General features: G+C 32.2%; 1 protein-coding gene across 1 annotated transcript in view; it reads left to right on the top strand.

Annotated features, from left to right (window-relative positions):
* Positions 1-737: 737 nt before the first annotated feature.
* Positions 738-26,474, top strand: part of LOC127722040 (uncharacterized) — a 40,969-nt gene continuing 15,232 nt past the window's right edge. Inside the window, exons 1-5 of the mRNA XM_052228885.1 lie at positions 738-1,049; positions 11,124-11,161; positions 11,604-11,649; positions 21,919-22,020; positions 23,370-23,530. Coding sequence (XP_052084845.1) covers positions 965-1,049; positions 11,124-11,161; positions 11,604-11,649; positions 21,919-22,020; positions 23,370-23,530 — 432 coding nt within the window. The 5' untranslated portion in view covers positions 738-964. The remainder of the gene's footprint in view (positions 1,050-11,123; positions 11,162-11,603; positions 11,650-21,918; positions 22,021-23,369; positions 23,531-26,474) is intronic.

Below are 26,474 nucleotides of genomic sequence, written 5' to 3'. Positions count from 1 at the left end.
TCATGTTCTATTTGAAAAAGGAACTAACTTTATATTGTAATTCTGTTTTTTTTTCTCTATTTTTATTTTTTTATTTTTGAACATAAAAAAAGATTGAATACTTGGTTTCTGATTTCATCTTTAGTTATCAGAAAATAATTGGTTTTCTTTTCCCAAAATTTATTTCGAATCGTCATTTCAACCTACTTTTTTTTTCTTTTTTTTTTTCGCTGAATTTTCTTTTCTTTTTTTTTATATATCCTGCTGCTATAAAGGGTGTTTAATGAATTTAATTATTTCCCTTTGTTTAATTTAACGTTTGAATAAACGATTGCAAACGATTCGCATCAAAACGATTAAAGGTTCCTTGAAATATCTTTTTATTGCAGATTATATGTTGTATTATTTGAATAATCAATTCAATTGTTTGTTTGTTTCCTTTCAATCAAAACGCAAAGCATACTATGACGTCTGTCAAACAGCATTATTGATCACTGGAGCGTTTGTTATAACAACATTTACACCATATTTAACAAACTTCTAATGGATCACTGCTTTTACAGAATCCAGTCTTGATTCCAAAGTGTTATCAACACTCTACAACAGACCGATCGATGCAATCAGAATAAATACAATTCGGTTCCCTCTGACCTTTTCCTAACTGTCACCATTGAATTAGCAGCATCTCATCATGGTAAAATTGTTAAATTTTGTCCAATCAAATATTAGAAAACTCTGATATCCATGGAAACGGTCTGCGCAAATGAATCTATATTAGGTTTTACAGATTTAATCGTACAGTTAGTTATTAGTTTAGTTGAGATAAAGAAACGCTAGAATATTATATTTTTGATAAGAGCGCGAGATTATTGTATTGGAATTATAAGACCATTGACAAAACAAAATTAAGAAACTGTCGAACGTACGAAGGAGAACAAGTTGAGAAAAACAAATACTTTTAAAGTTAAAAAAGAAATTAACAGCTATGAAAATCAGTTTGGAATCCTTGTGTGTACTTGTGTTTGTCTGTGTGGTTACAGTTCTATCAGCACCCGCCAAAAAGAATGTTGGTGAGTATTATATATTAGTCTGCATCTTTATATTTATACATCTCAAGTTGTCGTGAAATTTTATATCTTAGCTAATTTTGAATCATTTGAGATTTATCGAAGTAGTATAGGTATGCTGCAGCCTTTGTGTGCCCTTGAAATACTTTCTGTTTGTATTAAATTGTAAATGTTCGTCCTGAATATTAATGAAATATATGTCACTTGATAATAAGCAAGCATCAATGTTAAGTAAGAATGTTTTCTATTTTGGACATATGTCGTCGCACATGTGTCCATGTACGGGTAACAGTTACCTTTAATTCGCAATACTAAAGTGCGGGATAGTCTTTTAACAAAAAAAAACATTACAGATTTTTAAAAACATGAAAACTTGAAATTACGATCTAATATGAAAGAAATACTCATATCACTGGATATTTTGTGGTAGGAACCTTTTATTTTTTTAATCTACAAGATATTAAATACTGTGAAGTTTAACTCTCTGATTTCTTCGAATTATTACAGAATGTAGACAATAAATACAGTTTTTTGTTCGTTTAATTTCTTTTCGTGTTAACAATTGATGATACAAACTCAATTAGATGGGTAAAAGTAAAGCAGTGATAGAAAAAAGGAGTAAATAAATACATTACATAGTTAATCAAGGTCCATGAAATTCATAGAAATCTGAATTTGTTTTATACAACATCGCAAGAACCGATCGTATATGTACCTTATGTAATGAATGTATTAGTGACGAATATCATTATTTATATGTATGTAATAATACTACTTTTACTGAACTTCGAAAGAAATATATACCGAAATATTATACAATATACCCATCTGTACTGAAAATGCAAAAGATGCTATCGTTATGTCACTGTCAGTTATTGCATAATTTATCTTTATCCTGCAATCGACTTCTCTACTATACTAATACAGGTGTACAGATATCACTAAGCGATATACGTATACTAGACGGATACAGTCTCCTGGTATCCTGCTTCTGTTGCGAGCGAACGATTATGTCAAATTAATGTTTACGTTACAGGTCAATTTGGGGTCCTCATCGCGGTCCGCGTTTAAGTCATGTCGATTTCTTTAAAAAAAAATTCAACGATTGGCTGGAAAAAAATGTACAAAATTCATTGCAGGATAAAGACAATAACTGTACAGTGTCTTTAAATATCAGTTGTATTTGTACTCGGCTCGAAACAGGCGTAATAGCTCGCTGAAGCTCGCATTACACCTGTTTCTTAGCCTCGTACAAATACAGCTGATATTTAAAGACACTATACAGTTATTGTCTATATATTTATCAAGAAACTATCATTTAGTAAGATGCATGTATCTTACAAGTTTTATGATCTTTAGAATGCACACTTTTGTTATTAGTTTCCTGTCTATTCTGTCATTTATTGTATTTCATTTGTAATTTGTCCTCATGTAACACATATTTTGTGTCTGAGTGTAAATAAAGAATTTGAATTTGAATTCACGGTTTTGAATTCATAACAGAAAATTAAGTACATCCAAAAATCTCCATTTCTCATATTCGGTATGCAAAGATCATTTGATAAGATGAAATGCACTGAAAACATGTGTTTAACTTCACCGATGACATAAGTTTGGTTTTACACTTGTAATTTTTGGGGCCCTTTATAGCTTGCTCTTCGGTGTGAGCCAAGGCCCCGTGTTGAAGACCGTACTTTGACCTATAATGGTTTACTTTTATAAATTTTGACTTGGATGGAGAGTTGTCTCATTGGCACTCATACCACATCTTGTTATATCTATATACCGGTATTATGCAAATTCCTGCTACACACACTTTACAAATCCAAATTCATAGCAAAGGAACATCGGTTATATATTTTTCTCTGTCTTCCTCTTTTTATTTCTTTAAATTGTTCTTGATCTTAAAGACATTGACTTTAACCTTTAACAAAGATCAGATACATATTTACAAATAAACTACCTCAACCCATCCCATTTTTTTTTACTTAAAGCCGGATATTACTCTGAAAGACGACAGTACACATAACTTTCTGCATTCTATGTTTATTTTGTCGTGTATCTCTTTATTATTAAGACATCTATTAAATCGAAAACTTGAACATCTCCCATTCAACATGCAATTTGAATGTTGTGGTTTGTTAACTGCTGTTTGCCTGTAGGTCGTTTTTCATTTTTTGCCATGGGATTGTCAGTTCGTTTTCGACTTTTGAATTTGACTATCCCTTTGGTAACTTTCGCCTCCCTGTACTATTTCCGTAGCACAATTCTTATCATACTCTAAATTTTAAATGAATGTATTAATTAAATGTGCTCAAAATGTCAAATGAGTAAGCATTTTTAATCATTTTCATTAGTAATCTATATATATAATTTTTTTTTATCTTTTACGTGATATGAATATTTATATTTATATTATTATTATTATACTTGTATTCGATTTAATCAGATTTGTCAATGAAAGTGAAAAATATTAATTAATTTTGAATATTTCAGTTTTGAACGGTTAACGGCCGTTTCATTTGACACGATAGAATAATTAATTGGGGTATGGCAGATGTTTCTTTACATGTAATATCCGTTAATACGACTGTTGATGACGCTTCTCGGTTATCAATACCTGACAGATTAATTATTCATGGAAATATAATACAAGTATTACTTTTCTGTTAATTGATGCGATTTGTAATAAAATTTCAAATTTATTGTTAATCTTATCGATAATATGTTGCAAAATGTCATATTTTTCAGATCAATTTTTCCTTAAGAGTATTCCAATAGGATATGAACTCTTACATTAATAACGCCTTGTAAAAAACCTATTAAATTGTTTGGTTTCTATAATATAAAATGTGTTATAAATGCATTGTTATAACATCATAACATCATTAAAGGTATCAATTGTATTGCACCAAATGCTCATTTCAACATTTAATATTTAAGTGCCAGTCTTTGTAAGAATCAGGCAATTTTGAAAAAAATCAAAACATGGCCGAAAAAAACCCATCGACCTAACTACCCTATTTTTAAGGTACCCTCTTCCTGAGTTAGAAATGGTAGGTCTTTTGTTTCTGTGTGTCTGGTAATTCGAGAAAAATCTAGATAAATTTTGGTTAGAAAGATAGGAAATTACGGAGTTATCTCCCCTTAATTGTTAATTTATAGTGCATTTCAACCAAATTATATCTTGAGTTACCAGAACAGGAAAAGGAAACGAATGTTATATTCATGCACCATTATACATTTTGAACATAAATTAATGTAAAGCTGAGTGGGTTTTTGTTTGGCATGTTTTCACCACTGCCTGATTCTTAGGCATATTGGCACTTAATACAAACGTTGGAGGGCTGATAAAGAATAAAAAAAAGATTAAAGTAAAACCAATCACGGACTGCGGATTCGAGCTTTGCATGAGAGGGATACATTCCTTAGTTTTCGAAATTTTATAACCGAAATTTTATATCAAACAATATTTGTATATATATATATGCCAGAACTGATGTACTGACTACTTGCAGCTTGTAGTAGTAACGTTAACGGTACCTATGTTGCTGCATAAGTGATTAAATCAAAAGACTCATTTGTTTTTTGTTACAATATATCCTTTGTTGAATTTTGTTGTTGTTGATGTTGATGTTGACATTCAGAATTGAAAATGCATGTATTTGGAGTTTAGTATGACGTCCATTATCACTGAACTAGTATATATATTTGTTTAGGGGCCAGCTGAAGGACGCCTCCGGGTGCGGGAGTTTCTCGCTGCATTGCAGACCCATTAGTGGCCTTCGGCTGTTGTCTGCTTATGGTCGGGTTGTTGTCTCTTTGACATATTCCCCATTTCCATTCTCAATTTTATATAGCATAATCACGATATGAGGTTGGTACTATCAGAACTATTACACATATATATATATATATATATATATATATAATTAAACAAATAAAATCATATCCTATTTATAAATTCAATAGTATATGGAGTGTCGTAGTCAGGGCTAAAGTGAGTGCACAAGTTACTTAATCTTACAAATGAAAAACTAGTTTAAAGAGGAGCATAAATATCGTTGTCATCCTTTAAGTTAGAATTATGGAAATATTAGGGAGATTTAGAGTAATTTGCGAATAAGACAACTATATATATCCAACAATGGTCTTTAATCTTTGTTTCAAACAAATAGAGGGAGCGTTTTTGCAATTTCTTTTGTCGATGTGCAACATTTTAAGGCAAATTTGATTTTTCAAATAGGAATCGGTTTTTAAAAAAGCGACACATATAGCATATATTTATCTATACATTAAAAAGCAATGGATGCTATACCCTGAAAGAAGACAATACAAATAAAGCTAACCTTATCTTAAGTATTTTTTGGGGACTTTGAACTTTTTTTTAATACGAGCAATGAACGGGCTCGTTTATTTTGAAACATTTTGCTCGACACCTTCCAGTCGAAATTTTGCAACATTATTTGTTCCCAGCTGTCCTACTCAGTCACATTCATTTATCTTTGTTATTCGCGCAAATCACCGTCTTCCTGCCACCTGATAACTGGTAATGACTGTTTGTCAGGTGGCGGTTAATTCAGAACAGGTGCTTTGCACAAAATAATGTTGCATTTACCCTTATTTTAGTTCAACACATTATTTGTTTCATAATCTCAAGTTAAGGCAATAATGTAAAACAACAGACTACATGAATTGATTTATCAAACAGTTCCTCAGGATCTAAACATTCATAAAAGTTTTAAAGGTGAAGGGATTTGTTGTGTGGGGATTGTAGACCATCCATTTATACTTTGGATTTGTGGCGACATCGTTGAATATAAAAATAGGTTATACTGAACATGATCAAAAAAGTATGGTTAAATAATAATTAACATCAAAACAGTTCTCAGTGTAAATCAACGAGGAAATTTCTGTATTTCAATATTTGATATATATTTTTCATAAATTTATGAATTCTCAAAAAAATTTTGGACAAATTTAACGTATAAAATCATAAACTGATGCACAACAATGCACTGCATATGCATGTCCCTGACTAAAGATTTACGCTAACCATTTAAACAAGAAGGCAGTATTTTGTTTTTAAGGTTGAGGTACGAGTATACATATGTTCATGGTTTACCTACATGTACATTCAGCATAATGATATCCCTATTTAACCGGTGTATTTTGTCAAAGACTTATGTATTATAATATTTCTCTGATTTTCTTAAACTGCCTAACACTTCAAAATATGAAAAATGTAATGTGAAATCTAAAACTGAAGATGAATCATAGAGGACTATAAGTCAAAAGATCACCGATATTGCTTGACTAAAGCAATGACCACGTTGTCAGATTATATAATGTCACGTGAGTCGTGTTTACGATTGAAAGGTTTCGTTGGAATTAACAGAAAATCGAAACATTTATTATAATTAATTAAACAGAAAACATAAAACAATATGTTGTATCCGACTCTGTATCTGACATGTGATCAATTATCGCGTTATATATAGTCACGTGATTTATTTATTAATAATTGATATAGTGTCTGTATTCGTATTAGCCTCATCCTTAATTTCTGTCTAAAAAAATGTTTCAATTTTTATGTGATTACTTTTTGTTAACCTTGAGTTAGTCCATGAACGAGATAAAAAGAAGAGTTGGGCTCTAAAAAAACAAGTTTAAAACATTAGATGTTTCGGTTTGTCTGTCCAAGTCCAAGGTATAGAATCTCATTAGTTGCTTTGTCATATCTTAATGAACTTGTCCTTTGGTTACTGTTAGTATATGTATACATATTCTGTTTGAAACTAAAGTATGGCCGAGCAAAAACATACCGTGGGATCTGTAATGTCTTTTGTTGTATCTGTCACATACTTAAGTCTTGTAATAATTTCAAACACAGCCATGAACTAACATACTACCTATTAATAATCACAATTTTATTCATTTATTGTGTTAAATTTCCATTTAAAGTGGAATTATATGTCTTTATCGATATGTCACGGAAACGTTTGAAAGCTACATAGAAAATAAACAATACCTTTGTTTAAAGTTGACACGGAACAACGGAAACTGATCAGAAATCAAATAAAAATCTCCGTATTTCTCAGTGTCAAGAATCCATAATTAAATAAGGCTGTTTGAACTTCAACCATTACTGTTTTCCAGGGTTTTTTTTTTATTTAATCTAAAACCCTGCGAATGCCATTCACCTTTTGACCGATAAGACCTCAAGCTAACATCATAATCCAGTTTTAAAATCATTTGTTTTATGATTTTTACCTTTAATTGATACTGTTACATCCATAAATAAAATATTTATATAAAAAGAATAACTCTTTCACAAATTCTATGTGTCCGAAGCTCTTTTCTTGATTAACCTTCAACAAAGCCAAATATTTGAAAGGCAGGGGCGTATAAATGTTTAAAAGAGAGGGTGTACAAAAATAAGACAGCAATATAACGATACAAATAAATACTGGATGTGACTGAATTTTCTGTGAATCTGTTTGTAATCTTTGTTCTGGAGTCATTAATTATGTTGCTTGATGAAAATACTGCAATTTATGCCTTTAGTTTTATCATTTGAATAGTTTTACATTTTGTCATGTCGGTGCCTTTTAAATAATACATGAATGAAGGACCCCTATCAAGACCCTCTTACAATGACGTTAAATATTCAATTGCCATAAAAACGTTGTTCATTGGTCATATAAAGGAGATCAGCAATATGCAGCAACCAGAGATAACACGTTGTTATTTTTATCATATTGAAAAGATTGCCATTTAAAATACAACAATCTCGCGTAATACCGGCCGTGCAAGAACCTCATGGGTAGTCAAGGTCGTTTACCCCCCCACCGCCCATCTTCCATCAATCAATCTCGCGTCGCTTTTTTAACATTAATATACAATGTTAGTCCAGAGAAATGGCGTATGATGAGGATTTAATGAAATTACAATTGAAATTCGGTAAGAAATCTTTGAGTAAGATGATACTGTAAGTCTAGACAGACACAAGTCACTTGACACTCCGTGATTTAACACATCACATATTTCAGGGTCTGGATGGGGTTTACAGAAAAGAGAATAATGGACAAAAAGTGCAGAATAAAGGTCTAAAAAAATAAAGAACACAGGAAAATAGTAAAAAAAAGAAAGAATAAAGAATAATGGGTTGCTGAAATACACAGCACAGCATAGAGAATACTTGGCAAAATAAATAAAGAATAGAAAATATTGATCTAAAACATTAAAGAATAAAGTAATGCGGGACCACTCCATCCAGACCCTCAGATTTGTAGGATTGATTTCTTGGAAATAACTTAATAATCATTGGAACATCGCACATCTAATAATTACATTTGTACGGAATAATCTAATTTCTGTGACAAATTTGGTTTAAAATAGATTCAGTATTCTATCGTAACGGTTGCCATATTGGTTAAGATTTATTCTTTCTTCAAACTTTTACGGGAACGTCTGTGATGTACATTAACGGCGAGCAAATAGCAATGATGTGTATTGGTTAAGATATATTCCTTCTACAAACCTTTACGGGAACGTCTGTGGTGCACAGAAATGGCGGACAAATAGCTCTAATGTGTAATGGTTAAGATCTGTTCTACAAAATTTAAGAGTATTCATTAGTATTTCATAACAATTCTAATCGAAATTATCGCTCGTTGCGACCTAGTTCGTGTGAACTGACGTAGTTTTAAACCACCATCAATCAATCAATCAAAATTTTCATTAAAGATATTTATATTCAATGTATTTGAAGGAATTTTCCCGCTAACTGCATCGACATCTTTATACTTAGTGTATGACACTTTATAAATTCCTAACATACAGGAAGGTGGAGTGACCGGAGAAAGCCACCGACCTTCGGTAGGAAAATCGTATTTATGAGTCAGGCGTATTGTGGGTGATATCATTATTCATGAACCAAAGTAAAAATCTATAGTTATGCCATTGCTCGAACATCCTTTAAGATATCAAGCAATCACAATGTTTTGGTGAACGCTTTTTAAGATATGGCTCAGAATACGTAATATTCTAAAACTGTGAACTAATAAAGAATTTCTTGGTTACAATAAAAAGTAAGCCCTAGCTGATCACCATGGCGATGACATTTACATGCTTTATTTAATCATTTACACAATGGTTCCTGCAGCTTCTTTTTTTTAAAACCTTATTGTATTTCAGTTCTGTAGCACCAATGAGTTAACAAGATCTGGTAAAAAAAATCTATCTCAATTCCATGCTTGTCACGTAGCGAAGCAGCAGTTATTCAGTAGGTGTACTTATTGCTAATCTTACAGAATATCGATATAAAGAGAATAACTAATGACTGTATAAAACGCGGGGGCGATGCTTCTAGCGGATTCCGTCTTTTATGATCTGGGTTGTCTTTAATTCATCAAGATCTAAAAACCGTTTTTTTTGTGTCTGTCTGAATGTCATTTTCGTGACAGTTGTGGCATTATAAAGATAAGATGCTTCATTGTTAAAACGTATATAAAATGCACGATGCTATTGTCAATAAGTACGGAAGATCAACAAACATATAAAGTATGAATAAAAATAGATTATGTCTGATCTTACAGGCGAAGTTCACTTGAAGCTAGAGTCTCTAGTGTTGTCTGATCTTAGAGGAGGAATTCGCTTGAAACTAGAGTCTCTAGTGTTGTTCCGTCAAAACGAAAAACCATAGAGTATTAAGCTGTAGTTACCCTTAACTTGCAGCCCTGAAGTGCTCGATTTTGATTGAAAAATCGCGTGATTTTGCGATATTTTCTGGATATGTGTACCGATTGTCCGGCATGATACAATGTACATTTTGTATTCAGCGACATTTTTTTTTTTTTTCAAAAGCGTTCAATAAGACGTTTAGCAATTGGTTTGTTACAATACCTAAAGTATATAGTGAACAAAATATAAAATGTCACCGTGTTAAAATTAAACCTTTTTTCACTACCATATTGTTTACAGAAATCTTTAATTTGCCTTATCAATTATGTATGGTTCAAGGATTCATTAATTCAAGGATAGAATTGATCAAATAGGATGTTAATTAATTACTTGCTACAAAATACAATTAGTGGCAACAGCATCATATTCTTCACTGTCACACTATTATTAACTTTATCGATACAAAATAACGTGAGCAATTACAACTTCAACTATGTCCTGATCGGTGATTTTTTTTAAATATTTTTTTTTATTCCATATAGACTATTCTTTATCTCACGTGATTCCTACGGGAGTCTGTTCATTGGCGATACATCATGGAATGTGAAATGGGAAATCTGTCAAAAGTATTTTATGTATAGATGGCGCTTTACAACTGTTTCAACATTGTATTCCCATCACCTGCAGATGTTTTTCGATTAAATATACTTTGTAAGGTTACACTTGGAAATATAATACAATTTCTCCAGAATCTATGAAGGAAGAAACAATTTTCTCGAAAGAACTTCCGCTAGAAAATCTCTTGAGTAAAATTCGTAGGAAGATAAGCGTCAATAAAACATCACGTGATCTGTATCCACGATTATGAATGATGTGTGCAGTCATTCATTCAAAATCTTGATATTGACATTTTGTTTTAAAAAGTCGTCTTTTATATTTGTTTATTTACTTTAAATGTTTCTAAACGGTCTATTTTAATTCTTTTTTCTTCTTTCTTGTATACTGTCGTCCTGAACAAGCACGACATATTTGCCACTGGACGTTAAAAAGACAACATTCAAAAATGTTTCTTATAATGATCTATTGATGTTGAAACTTACTGTTTATTTTTCGTCTATTTTGTCGTTATGTTGTTAATGTTTTTTCTGACAACGTGTTGACCTTCATTCGATTTGTTGTTTGTTTTTTGTTTTCTTTACGTTTTTTTTTTTTTTTTTTTTTTATTGCTTTCATTGTTATGTCGATAAACATTGATTTCTATCTGTTCTATTCTAATTGTTATTAATATATATAAATATCTCAAATTGAAGATGCAATTTTAGGAAAAAACAGTTTTCTTGCATTCTGCTTTACGGTTTTTTACTCAATTTTACATTCTGTTTTTAATTTCAGGTTCTGTCCAAAAGCCATCATCATCTTCATCTTCATCGGTAAGTATACATAATCACTGTATAGCTATTACTGGCAATCATTCATCATCGCCTTATTTTTATATCATAACATTTTAGCAACTTTGAATGTAAAGACTAGAAAGATAATTCAGTATGGGAATTTCGAAATTAAGTATCCGATTTCTGAAATTCGAGATTTGAAATTTGAAATTCAGTATCTAAAACTAATAATCGAAGTTTAGTCTTTGATACACTACAGAGAGTTCGTTTTCGTAGGAAGTAAATAAAAGTGATTTTTTTTTTGCTATCCTTTCTGGATTAACTTGTGACGTTCGGACCAAAGAAAGTTGTCGGTTATAACTTACTTTCTATTAACTTGGACGTGAACACATGATGCGCATGTACCTATATCGTCATATTGAATTATGAGCTACATTATGTGAAAACATACGTCATCTTCTATATTTTTTAATCAATTTAGATTCAACAGCAAGAAAAAGAACTTGAAAAACTGGCAAGATTAGCAGGTAAAATTATCAATTGATGCTGTTTTCTTATAACTTTTTTTCTGCTTATCCTTCCGGAGCACCTGATATCAACCCGGCTTTGATCAATCTCGTGTTGCACAGTCTTTAATTTTCTATATTGTGTTTTGTAGACTGTTGTTTGTATTTTGGTCGTTTTCGTTTTTGCCATGGAGTTGTCAGTTTGTCCTTTGGTCGTTTTCGCTTTTGCCATGGCATTGTGAGTTTGTCTTTTGGTCGTTTTCGCTTTTGCCATGACGTTGTGAGTTTGTCTTTTGGTCGTTTTCGCTTTTGCTATGGCCTCGTCAGTTTGTCTTTTGGTCGTTTTCGCTTTTGCAATGGCGTTGTAAGTTTGTCTTTTTGTCGTTTTTGCTTTTGCTATGGCGTTGTAAGTTTGTCTTATGGTCGTTTTCGCTTTTGCCATGGCTTAGTTAGTTTGTCATCTACGTATGAATTTGAATATTCTTTTGGTATCTTCCGCCTTTCTTTTCAAACATCTATATGTCTTGTATTTTTAACCTTTTGTAACAATAGAAGTGAGTATCTAGGACACCCTTTATCAGGTCATTGATATCTAACTTTTTTTCTCCACGAATAACTGTGTTCAATGTTGTTTTCCCTTGTATCGTCATTTAAGCAATACAAAACATTCAAACTGTGCCCATTTTGTTTTAATTAATTAAATCATTACCATGTTTGTTGGAAAGAGTTATTTTCATTAGTAGGAATATATATTTGTTGTTAAAGAAAAATGTTACATTTCAAAGAAAAGCATTAAGAACCCGTTATAAATCTAAAAAATGCGCATCATTGACAAATTCCAATGAAGTACATTTTTTTCATCATTCTTATTTTCTCATTTGTTATTTCAAAATCAACTGCGCATCAATTTCAAAACGAAGATATAAATAATAAAGTTTCCCTTTAAAAGAAACAATGAATTATTGCTTATCGCATCAAAAGTGATGGAATTTCCTAACAAAACAAATGAGATAAAAACCCTTTACCGACAGAAATTTTGATTTAACAGATGAGCCAATAACTAATCAGAGAATTTTCCTTTCCATTAACTCCGTTAATAAACGGATGTCATAAATTTGATCTTATCTATGAACAAAAGTTCATGTCATAAAACAATTTGATTGCTGTTTCCTACTATGATGTCAGCCATTTACGTTCGATAAGTCAGATATAAAATAATCGGAATGAAGACGTGATTTACTTCACTTGTCTCTAGAAGGTCATGCACTAACGTCTGAATTCGTCGAATCAGAATCGAACTGACTTATTGGTAATGTGCACTATTCAAACCCCAAAAATTAAAAAAAAAACAGGCCATGCCATTGGTTGAATTTCACTTGTTTTTGACGTTTTAAACCAATTGGTGTTCCCATTTGAAATTTTACCCAGAATACATCAGAATCCAGAATTGGGTACGAGTCATTTCCCGTTTCCGGAAAAACAATACAATAACAAGCTACGCAAAGAAGTAGATATAAAATATTATTATACTTCATGTCAAATTGAAAGATTTTGATTGGTTAATACGAGGGAGATAATTTACTCTATCTGATGGCAAATACTCTATTAGCCTTCACACAGACGCTTGAATAATTATGCGCTTTATCAAATACATTACATATATGTTATGTACAAGACGAAATAGTTTACTTGCTTCTGTATTCCATAACTTCTGCCAATCTAGGCACACCTCCAGAGTCGTGTCTATTTGTAAATGTTTTAATTTTTAACAAGTAAAGTGAACAAAATTTTAAAAGCATGGGTGTATAACGCACACTCTTAAAGTAGAACAACATCATTTTCACTGAAACTAAATATTTATTGCTGTTTACAATTATATGTTATTAGCATACCTAAACATTCATATATATCTGAATAAATTAGATACAGAACTAGTAATCAAAATCGCAAGTCAATGACCAGCTGTAAGAACTTATAAAAACCACACTCCACAAAAACATATTGACAACTAAACACTGAACAGCTAGTTTAAAATTTCAGAAAAGTTCATCTTAATATATGTACAAAAATTGATATTCCAAGTCTAAGACATCCATTTTATATCAATCAATATCTAAAAATACCACATTTTCAATACTAAATCAACAACCACATGCACACATATTACCTTAAATTAGGATGGAACGACGCAGTCCACAGCTTTTTAGAAAGCTCAAACTTGTTTTACTTTAAATTTGAAATTTGATAGACAGTAACAGAACATTCAGTGTAATAAATTAAATAACACATAGCTGAGAGGATGATAAGTAAGTAGGTAAGTAAAAGTTTATTTGGATTCGGCATATTTGACAAAGATATTAAACACAAGCTCTAATGAGCTTTTCACCGATTATAAAAACATATACAAAAACAAATAAAACAAGGCATGCAGCATACAAATAAATAGTAATAAAACAGCACCTCATTACCTCTAGCATATACATGTATCTTGCTAACACTAAAACATATATATGAAGCACTACGACAGGAACAATTTTAAAAATTTGCAGCTAAAAAATTTCAGTAAATAATGATAGAGTTTCATTTTTTAAATATTGAATTCAAACATTGTTTAAGCTATTCAGGAGTTAAGCTTTAACTTAAATTGTATAAAGAAAACGTCACTGATTCTGCAGTTACGTCTTTTGTATACTATTCTTTGCGAAAATTAAGCCTTTCGATCTGATAACCCTCGGCTTTTGTCTGTCTATTGATGACATAAAATCCACCAGTAAAGCAAGTTAATTTAGACGTTATTCTCCCGTGGTCGTAGATTATTCTCCCATGGTCGTAGATTAATCTGTAGAACATTCATAATTGTCAATCCTTAGCGGTGATATATGGCTTCGATAACATTGTCTAGAAGTCAATGACACCGACCACGTGACACCGACCCGGGAGACAATTTATATCAGGAACAGAATCCGTTTCAACAAGCATAAAAAAACCCGTCTATCTTACGTCAGACTCAACATTTAATTTCAATGGTCTTTATAAGATTTACTTTTATTTTAAAATTGGTATTTGCTACTGCCCTGCTAAGCACATGGCTTTAGTACGGAAAAAACTGATCGGTTAGCTTCTCCGACAAGCATAAAAAATTATGACTTTTAGAATGAGAAAAGATTGGTTTGCTAGCTTCTCGGCCAGGCATGTGGCTTTTATTACAAGAGAAGACTGATCGCAAGTCAGGAGAATATGAATGAGTAGGGTATTTATGTTATCACCCAAATCTGCGCTTCTCCTCCGGCAATCATGCTGCATGTACATTCTAGTACGAGAAAAAACAAATCGCAAGGAGTCATAATAATATGAGTATTTTAAAATCTTCCCGCGGACTGTTACCTTGTGAGCTATATGTAGCATGTTAACAATCACATTCAACGTGTCGGTCTAGTAATAAGCAGGGTAAACTAATACCACACTCCCGTGTAATCATCTTAAAATGTCTGCCTTATTTGCGGTTGAGTGCTATAAAATCTCAAACCTTTTGTGTTTGAAGCATCCAATAAAATAATTGATATAATAAGCAATTCATGTAGGTCCTGTGCTGTCGTTAAAGGGAGATGTCCGTTGTTATTCTGTGGTTTACATGTTGTAATGTACTATTATATTATTTATTTATGCATTTCTCTGTGCTGAGTGTTCTTGCGTTTGTTTGTACTGTAATCTGGCACATAGTGTTGTCATTTTAGCGATATTTTTAAACATTGCCATATAAGCGGGAGGTTTGGCTAGTCATAAAACCAGGTTCAACCCACCATTTTTTTCTTAAAATGTCCTCTACCAAGTCAGGAATATTGCAGTTGCTATCAAATAGTTCGCTTCTGTGTATGGTCGCGTTTGTTTTTGTTGCAGTTCAGTGTTTCTGTTGTTCCGTTGTTTTTCTCTAATAGTTGATGTGTTTCCCTCGGTTTTAGTTTGTAACCCGGATTTGTTTTCTCTTAGTCGATTTATGACTTTTGAACAGCGGTATACTACAATTGCCTTTATTTACTACTAGAAGATGCCCGCGAAATCGCGGTACAATTGGGAAAGTGATGAAACAAAGAGTGTCAAGGGTGCCTGTGTTTACACATAAAAAGGGGGAGGGGTCCAGATGTCGGGTGCCTGTGTTTACACATAAAAAGGTGGGAGGATCACTACACTTCGACACGTTCAATGCCCATTTCATTTTTGGACAGTTCTGCAACTGAGTAAAAAGGGTGGATGTCGTTTAATTTAGCAAAATGATGCACTTACAATACAATACAGCATCCTTATATGCCTAACTGTCCTATTTTCTATCATTTCTTCTTAGTTTCACTTGGATTTCGCGGGCAGTATGTCGACTGAGCATGCAAGAAAGCGTATAAGACGCGGACCGATAACGGTGTTCGAATTTGGATATTTCCTCAAAAATTGGCGTTTTCTGTGGAAAAAAGATTGTTTTAAAGAAAAATTTAGGAAGTACAAAACACTACATTTATACGTCATATCACAAGTATTTCCGACTTTGTATGGTTTCAGAGGAGTTGCGGCTCAATGAAATCGTTCGCTTCCTTTAGTAGTAGAGATAAGACAAATACGTTACTAACATCATGGAGATATATTATATTTCGCTGAATTTTTTGCACTAATGAGACAGAGGTCCTTCTTTTTTATTTTGCAAAACACAGTATAATTGATTGTCTTTTAACTTTTAAGAATTTCTACAGAATCATCACTTTCTTATATTCTTATTGATAAAACTAGAATTTATCAAGAAACCAAGGATCCCACTTTTACAGGCTGAGTTGATTATTTAGTGGATTTTGCTATGCTGTATGGGGCCCTTTAGGTCATATGACGACTAAAAAATTCAAATATCTATACATCCTTGGATTTTAAATGTTTGGTTTGAGCGTTGCCGGTGAATTTATGTAAAAAAAAAGCACTTCGGACACAACAAATATATAAAGTGTTATTTGCATCATCTGATAAAATGTCAAACATTATGTTTCATTTTACGTCGACCATTGTTTGCAGTAATGTTGAACCAAACTTTAAAATTTTGACATTTAATCAATAATTTGTGTTATCTGTGTGGATTAATATTAACTATGAGCATGTATTCTATTTTCATCAACTTTATCTTCTCAATATTTACACTACAATTAATCGCTCTTAACTTGTTTTCCCCTCACATTATTGTTGTCATATATTTGATTTGCTGATTTTAAGATGAATCAATCAAATCATATATATTGTACAATTAATTATTTATGATTTATAATGAATTAAAGAAGAACAATTTGTTATAGTGTAGGAGTTTTTGTAGATGTTTCTCATTAAATGAACAATAAAGGTTTCGGCCCACGATACAATCATGAAATTCACAATTTATATTTCATAAGGAATTTAAGAAGAGCAATTTGTTACATTGTAGGAGTTCTTGTAGATGTCTATCATTAAACGTACAATACAGTGCTCCAGCCCACGATACACTTATCAAATTTCCAATTTATAATTAATGCTGAATTTAAGACGAACCATGTAGGAGTTATTGTGGATGTTTTTCATTTAATGTATCACAATATAAAAATAAGAAGATTTGGTATGATTGCAAATGAGTCACCTCTCCCCCAGAGAACAAATGACGTAGAAGTTAACAACTACATGTATAGGTCACCGAACGGCCTTCAACAATTAGCAAAACCAAGTTTATAGCACAATTATGTTGTGTTGACAACATCTTACTTATGACAACATGGTAGTACCATAGATATAATGGTTATAGTAGTATTAACATCACAGTTCTTCACACTATCGGTGTTCTAATGGGGTTAGTACCTAATGGTAACTACAATAGTCGGCAGTATGTTTTGTGTTGTTAACTTGGATTGATGATAATGAAAGGATCAGCTTATGAGGGTCTGGGCGGGGTTTACAGAATAGAGAATAAAGGACAAAAAGAGCAGAATAAAAGGCTGAGAAAATAGGCCAAAAAATTAAACAACAGAGAAAATAGGCAATACAATAAAAGAAAACAAAACAAAGGGTTGCTAAAATATACAGAATAGAGAAGAAAGGGCAAAATAAATAAAGTATAAATAAGAGGGACCCTCAACCAGACCCTTACTTATTGTAATAGGTTTACATATGGGACCCTCAACCAGACCCTTACTTATTGTAATAGATTTACATCTGCTATCAGATGATTGACCAAAATGTCATCCGCTAAACATTTATTCCAAAATAGCATCCGTTAACGCAGGTTATACAGTTTGCATAATTCCTTTAGAGTAGAGAGTCATACTGTGTGATTTGATCTGAAAGACGGAGAAGCGGCACACAAAACCAGGTCTCCTCGTTTAGTATTTCTCAACTTTATTTTTTTATAAGCTTTTAAATTTCTTTCTTTTTTTAATCTTCTGTTCTTCTGTCATTACTGGTTTCGGGCTGCAGACAATTGTGCGTTCATACACAATAAAAAACTTTTTGACATACTTGTATTTAACATTGGCGAATTGGTCTTTTGGTTTTCTTGGGTCGCTAGGTTGGTGTTTCTTGACGTATATAAAAATCTCTTTATTCAAAGAAATTTTTGTTTTGCGAATCCCCATGCATCGTAATTGTGGAACAGTTTAAACTTGTGTAATATAATGATATGTGGCTTAAATTCTACTCTAAAACTTAGGACAAAGATAATGTTTTTTTTTTTCTCTCTCTCTCTCTTTGTTTTATGTCCGCTTTCTGTTAGATTTGTATCGTAAGAGACAAAAACAATAATATTTAAGTAAATTAAATCTAGAAAAAATAAGATTTATATTTTAGTCATATGAGCGTCAAACTATATGCCTATAGAGGTGATATTGGGTTTATCTTTGTGTTTGTTTTTATACTGGCTGACTGGTAGATCTAAAAATTCAAATTGACACAAAAATATTTTGAAAAAACAATCACGACCTCACATTGAAGTACTGAATATGACAACCAATAGAAACGTAGAAAAATCGATGATAAATATCTTCTAACGCTGCGGGAAGAAAGAGTAGTTTCAATTTCCTTCCCAGTGCAAATTACTTTTAGAGATAAATTGACGATAAAAAATCTAATAAAAACAGAGGCTTCCCGAAAGAAAATAAGTTGAATAATTCAATAAGCGTTAATTTCCGGGTTAACATCCTCCGAACGGTTAAATCTAAACAACAATAGTCTGTAAGCTGTCGTTAAGTTATTATGGTCCAACAATGGAGAACGTATTGGCCATTTTACTAATCGGGGATTCAAGGACAGGTTACTAAAATCCTTTCTGCATCATGTGGACAATACTAAAATCACGTCTGCATCATGTTGGTAATACTGAAATCATGTGCATCATGTTGGCAATACTACAATCATGTCTGCATCATGTGAGCAATATACTAAAATCATGTCTACATCATGTGGACAATACTAAAATCATGTCTACATCATGTGGACAATACTAAAATCATGTCTACATCATGTGGACAATACTAAAATCATGTCTACATCATGTGGACAATACTAAAATCATGTCTACATCATGTGGACAATACTAAAATCGTGTCTGCATCATGGTGGCAATCTATAGGCTTTATTCCGGAAAAAAAGTCTTATGCTAAGCTAATCGATATCATGCGTTATAACTTTTGTTGTTATCTTCTTTTTGTAATCTTTGGATTACGAGTAGAATATTTTCTTCGTTGCATGGTTAACCAGAGATAGTTATAATCACTTAAACTAGTATAAATAGGTTATTCCATGGTAAGCTTCGAAAGTTTCATTAACGCCATCATGTTTTGTAAGACCAGAATATCGGTTGCCACTATTGGAACAGAAACTTTTTTACCTTCTCAGCACAGGAGGTCAACCACGGTTTTTAGGGTGTTCGTGTTGCGTGTGTATTATATTTTTCTCTCTGTGTAATGATCCGTCAACTATTGTTTGTAAATGTAACTTTACGTGTTTTTATGACGATTTCTGTCCCTGTTTGTCTTTGATTTTTTAATTTTTGTATTCCCCTTTCCTTGTTTTCATATTATTTTTATGATACCAATACTGTAAATTCAGAAATTATTGCGTTCATTTATTATTGCGATTTTGTCATTTTAGTTTAAAATGCGATTTTAATTTTTGTGATATTGACAAAAATCCTGTTTAATTCATATAAAACATTTCAAAATGCGAGTTTAAATTATTGCGATTATAACCCAGTCGCATTTTTCGCAATAATAAAAACATCGCAATAATTTCTGAATTTACAGTACTTAATTCTTATTTTAGTTTCAACATATTTTATTTTCTAAATATCAGCAAAATGGATGAGACATAAGCAAATCATACTTATGAAGTCTTCCCCATAAATACAATACAAGTATATATACAATTATTCTTATATAGTGTATGGTTGTTGTTTCCGATCACGTAAGCATATAATTGGTAATTGAGATGTTGACGTTATGTACGCAGAACGTACACGCTGAATGCGTATTCCAGTTCAATCTCAATAAGCAGGGAATATGATGTAAACAAAATCAACATAACAAACTGACATTCTGAAAATGACGGAGATGTACGTCACTGGCCTTATCACTATTCAATTAGTAAAGACTACACAAGTTCGTCTGTTAAAATAAAGCAGTGAATTCTCTATTGACGTGATTAGTGAAAAAATATGGACAAACAATTTCCTGTATATTCAAATATAGAAAAAAGTATTATATATGTTTCTACGTAATTATATAAGGTGAATGTCTTTTTTTGCTGTCAAAAATACGTGAATGGTATTATTTTTAGTCTTTTGATGTTCAGATCAGCAGGTGTTTGAGAAATTACATCATTTAACACCGAATGAAAACAGATTCTCTCTTTGGTTATTAGAAAACCATTATGTTTGATCTAATGTTATACAATCATATATTCCATTGTTGTTTTGATTTAAATTTTCTTTCTGTGAATATGCCATTCTGTATACCTTTGTTCATACAAGTTGTGCCTGCCTATTTGTTTCAATAAATAAAATTCATTATAAAAAAAAAAATTTACACTGCGTTTAAAAATACAACTAAAAGATTACCGTCTAATAACAGATCAAAATACCTTACAACCAGATGATACACCCCACTCCCTTGAATGAGGAGATAGGAAGACTATCTTTTCTTCGAACTCAATAATAATAATAAAAAACAACAGCAACAAAAAAAAAAAAACGAAACAATTCACGCAAAGTGAACGGGAAATCAAGCTCTTGAGATCAATAAAATCTCTCGATTAAATGCATGTATCTATGGACAACAGAAATTCGTTATTGTGTAGTGATAAGAGTACAACCACACAGTAGTTTACGATCAGAAAATGAAATATCAATGGTATTTTTAACGGTGCAACAAGTGCATTCCACTAGACGTGAAGGAAATTTCACAATAGAAGTCAAAAATTGTTTTATAATGATCAATGTTGTTTCGTTGTGTATATTGGAGAAGTTAAAATAATGAATTCTGTCGTCTTTGTATCTACATCTACGGGTTATCTACATGCTGTAGATATAAAGACAAGTAACAGGATGATTATTTGAGTCGTTGGGTTAATGTCTCATTGCCTTATACCTCACATCTCCTTTCCTTCATACATGTATCAGAAATCAAATGAGTCTCTTTTTTCTTCCCTTTATTTTTATCAACCACAGTCGAAAATGCCTTACTGCATGTACTCCGGCTTTGAATTACTTTAAGTATCTGTCATGTTGGTTGTCTTTAGTTTTGGGGTTTTATGTGGCTCGGTGCTACTTATGTGATTTTTTAAATTAAACTCAGTAATGTCACAGCTCTTTGTTAAATATATCATAAAATCATCAATAACACGAGTTGATTTTTTTTCTGTTCTTTTCGTATGCAAGTTTTGTACTCAAATTTATTCTATCTCAAAATAAGGAGTTTGCCAATAAAACAACTATAACCAGCGAAGACAAATGGACAAGTATAAGTGTTCGTTGTTCTTTCGATGTGCTGACCTGGAATTAACCGTGTTTAACCCCGCCAGCCACATTCTGTATGTGTCTGTCCCCAGTCAGGATCCTGTAATTCAGTGGTTGTAGTTTACTGCTGTATATCATTTTTTTTCAAACTTCTACGTCATATGGTCTATGGTTGAGAGTTGTCTCATTGACAATCATACCACATCTTCTTGTTTGTATATAGGTAAAACAAATTATAAAGAAATTGGCATTAAAGGAACTATTTTGGTATCAGTATCAATCTTTCGTTTTAGCCCAGAGATTATCACAAAGCATTGGTGTGCAGAAACAGAAATCTTTTCACTACAGTAATTTAAATGGAAAAGAAAACAGTGAATCGCAAACAGAGGAAAAAGGTAAAATAAATTATATGCAAATGTGTGTTTTTACAAGAATTCTAATGAGAAACCTAATACGTGCATGGCTATGATAAAATCCGGTTTTTTTTTTAAATGGCGTCATTATTGAAAATCACTTTAGATTTAATTGTGTATAGTCATAACACCATAAAGTAGTAGATGACAGTCGAAAACACCTAAACTACAATTATATAAGTATAGAAATGTAATGTGAAACAAATATGTGCTTTTGTCAGAATTCTAATGAGAAACCTTCTAGATAATATGTGGCTATGATAAAGACTATTTATTTTTTTGAAAAATGCCGCCATTATTTATAATCGATAATTTATAATCATAAAACATAAAGTTTGAAGATGACAATCTAAACAAAATGTACAAAAGTTTAGAAATGTTTTGTGAAAAAAAAAACAAGACTCTCCTTTTCTACCATGTTTTGAAGTGATTATGCTCTAGTAAGACCAATGTGTCTGGATTAGTCAAATTAACATTGACAACAGCTTTCCAATTTCCTCACTTTTGATTACAAAGGAAACAAGTATGGAAATATCAGTTTCAAATTACAGCTATTTCATTTTTCAACATCCTTTTTGGATTTTATTTTCCAAATCAGTTACTTTAAAATTATGCTTCCTTCCTTTAAGGGTAAAACATCCGTCACTCTGGATGTTGAATTTCTAATTACTCACTGATTGTAAGTCTAATTATTCATACTCAATGGGGAGTAAAACAGTTTTTTTGTTGTTTTTCTTTATTATTATTATGTAAACACTTTATTATAATAAAGCGGGTATAAATCTAATGGTCGAAGTGGATCTATATGTGACAATACCTATATCAAAAATTTGAAATCCTTGTAGGGGTTCATACTGCAAAATTGCGATATTAAAAAAATTACAACGTTAAAATATGGAGAAAAAATATTAAAATAGGTAGTAAATGTGAGAAATGTCACATGTATACATGTAAATAATAGTATTAGAAGAACGTTGAATATTTATTTCTTTATACTACTTATTTCTAATGCAATTTCAGAGGCGGATCCAGCCGAGTTCCCAACCCAGAATAAAGGGGGGGGGGGGTTTCTAACTATTTGTCCCCATTCAAATGCATTGATCGTCAAAAAAGGGGGGTTCCAACCCCCGGAACCCCCCCCCCCCCCCCTCTGGATCCGCCACTGAATTTGTATGCAAAATTTTTTCGTTCATTGGCTAAAGTCTAATCTACCGTCAAATCCATCGGGTTTTTTAGCGTCGCCAGTAAAACTGCATTTGCGACCATCAAATCGCCAATTGACGGCGGTAACTTTTCAACCACATTACTGTTATTCCTTAATTATTTTATAGTTGTAAATCCAGACACTGGTGACCTTGTCAGTGACATCAAACAAGATACAAAACAAGATGGCGACGTGATTACGGAAACAAAAATAAAAATTCCATCAGAACACATAGAAAAGTCATTTTTAGAGACACAACCAGAAAACCTTGGAAGAGTTCCTTTAGAAGTAAGTTTTTTTTTTATCACGTCTTGTTTTCTTCAACCTTTCACGAATACCATTGATAGACTAAGTGAGACATCAATCAAAAATTGCATCAAATATACGACTTTCTTGAAACTCATATCCGGAGACCCAAATTTGATTTCATTATTACACAATTAACAATTGAATACGAAATGTTTCCCCCTGTTGGTACGTATTCATGTATAAGTACTGGTTCGCTGCAGTGCAGAGCAATGGTGCGTAGTACATAGAAAACAATGTGTTATTTTAATTAACAAACATAATCAAAGTTTGATTACAAGTATTTTGGATGGCTAAAGGCCGTCAATAATTTCGATGCTTATTAGACTAAATATCATCTTTAAATCAACAGGAAATATAACCCGTTAATCGTTGAGTCAATACTCTACATTTGGCTTCATTGGCGAGAAACAGTTCGACAAGAGAACTAACCTGGCTGCTTCACATTATATAATTTTAGAGTAAAATTCATGATTCCGAAATTGAGTATCTGGCAAGTGGTATGCAGATAGATTCGCAATGATGTTTATTTTACTAAACATGAAATCAATACAGTGAATGGAATGTCAATTCATACAATATAAGAGGGTCTGGATGGGGTCCTTCATTTTTGTATTATTTAATTTTGTAGACCATTTTTCTCTATTATTTATATTTTTTGTCCATTATTCTCTGTTCTTTATTTTTTAGCACTTCATTATTCACTATTCTTTATTTTTTGTTCCATTTTTCTCTATTCTTTATATTTTTTGCCCATTATTCTGTATTCTGTGAACCACCATCCACACCCTCATATAACATATAATGGCACTTTTCCCATAAACTACAAACATTTGTGGGTGTTGCATTGATAAACATATGAGATAACATTATTGGATTTTTGTGTGAAGATCAAAATAGCAAAAGGAATTAATTAATTGATTTCTTGTTTTATTCAAACTCAATTTGAAGCTGTAAAGACTGAAAATAGCAATTGTAAATAAATTACTAATTTTGCATTTGTTAAACAATGAATTTAACCTATTTAATGGGCGATAGATCCAAAACAGGAAATATCTATAGCATCAAACCTGTTTGTTGTTCGACACAGTTTCCATCAAAGGTCAGAAAGGAAGCAATCATTTTTTTTTATTTACTCCAAATAAAAACGTAATAAATGTTTCATTTTTAACCCCGCCACATTCTGTACGTACCTGTCCCAAGTTAGGAGTCTAATTCAGTGGTTGTTGTTTGTTTTTTAATACATAATGTTTTTTTCGTTTAATGTTTTGTACACAAATCGAGCCGTAAGTTTTCTCGTTTGAATTGTATTACATTTGTCATGTCAGGGCCTTTTATAGCCTGCTATGCGGTATGAGTTTTGCTCATTGTTGAAAACTTCTACTTCATTTGGTCTCCGGTGGATAGTTGCCTTATTGACAATCTTATCACATCTCTTAATTTTTGCATTGTTAGCAGCATGATATTTTGTTTTGGTTCTTTAGTTGTCACAAACAGGACGGAAATAGTTGAAGTCGCGATTTTGTTACAATATAAAAGTAAGAAGATGTGGTATGATTGCCAATGAGACAACTCTCCACAAGAGACCAAATGACACAGAAATTAACAACTATAAGTCACCGTACAGCCTTCAACAATGAGCAAAACCCATACCGCAATGTTCATTTGCAGAATTACAGATTTTGTTAATTTGAAAATCTTTTGGTGGTAATCCATGTTTATATTTTAAGTATGAAGACGATTCAGATACCCAAATGGTCATCATTTTTAGAGTAATATAGGTTCTGTTGAAAACAGGGCAAACATGTATTATGAATAATTGATTTCTTAAAAACAGACGTAGGTTTGTTTGGTGGATGGTTCTTTAAGTCCAGTAACAAATATTTCAGGCATATTCAGAAGCAGTAAATGAAAAATAAATAAATACTTTGTGCGTTGCATATTTAAACAAAATAGAAGAGACTAATGAAAAAATCATAAACTAAAGATTGAGTCCAAGTTATTTTTATTTGTCTGTTCCAAAATAACACTGTATAGATTAGTTGCGTTCGAAGCGCTTTTCTAGATTTACTATCATCAGGAATACTCAAAGTTTAAACACAATAGAAAGTCAAGAATGTTTTAATATTTTGCTAAATGGTAGAGGAAAAAAACACGAATTTAACTATTAAAAACTAGTATTTTTAAAAGTTTTTTTTCAATTACTTTGACTATCTCACCCAAATAAATAACAGACTGGTTATATTCCACAACTCAATGAGTTGTAATCAGATTACTTCCCTATTGAGTAGTTGAGAGACATACTTGATAGCCAGTGGTCAAGTAGTTGGGAGAGACATGATAGCCAGTGATCAAGTAGGCGAGAGAGACAGGATAGCAAGTGGTCAAGAAGTTGAGAAAGAAAGGATAGCCAGTGGTCAAGAAGTTGAAAGAGACAGGATAGCCAGCAGTCAAGTAGTTGAGAGACATAATTGATAGCCAGTGTTCAAGTAGTTGGGAGAGACAGGATAGCCAGTGATCAAGTAGGCGAGAGAGACGGGATAGCAAGTGGTCAAGAAGTTGAGAGAGAAAGGATAGCCAGTGGTCAAGAAGTTAAAAGAGACAGGATAGCCAGCGGTCAAGTAGTTGGGAGAGACAGAATACCCAGTGGTCAAGTAGCAGAGAGACATATTTGATAGCCAGTGGTCAAGTAGTTCAGAGAGACAGGATAGATAGTGGTCAAGTAGTTGAGGGAGACAGGATAGCAAGTGGCCAAGAAGTTGAGAGACATATTTGATAGCCAGTGGTCAAGCAGTTGAGAGAGAAAGGATACCTATTGGTCAAAACCTGCGGAAATGTTTTTGACACTATAGTAATTGAAAAACTTTCAGTATTAAATCGCTATCCTTTAATAGAAACAGAATTTATATGGTGTTACGGTGAAATG

Source organism: Mytilus californianus, unplaced genomic scaffold (assembly GCF_021869535.1).
Source record: "Mytilus californianus isolate M0D057914Y unplaced genomic scaffold, xbMytCali1.0.p SCAF_12, whole genome shotgun sequence".
Classification (NCBI taxonomy): domain Eukaryota; kingdom Metazoa; phylum Mollusca; class Bivalvia; order Mytilida; family Mytilidae; genus Mytilus; species Mytilus californianus.
The sequence above is the reverse complement of the archived record's forward strand: the minus strand, read 5'-3'. Positions and strand labels throughout refer to the sequence as shown.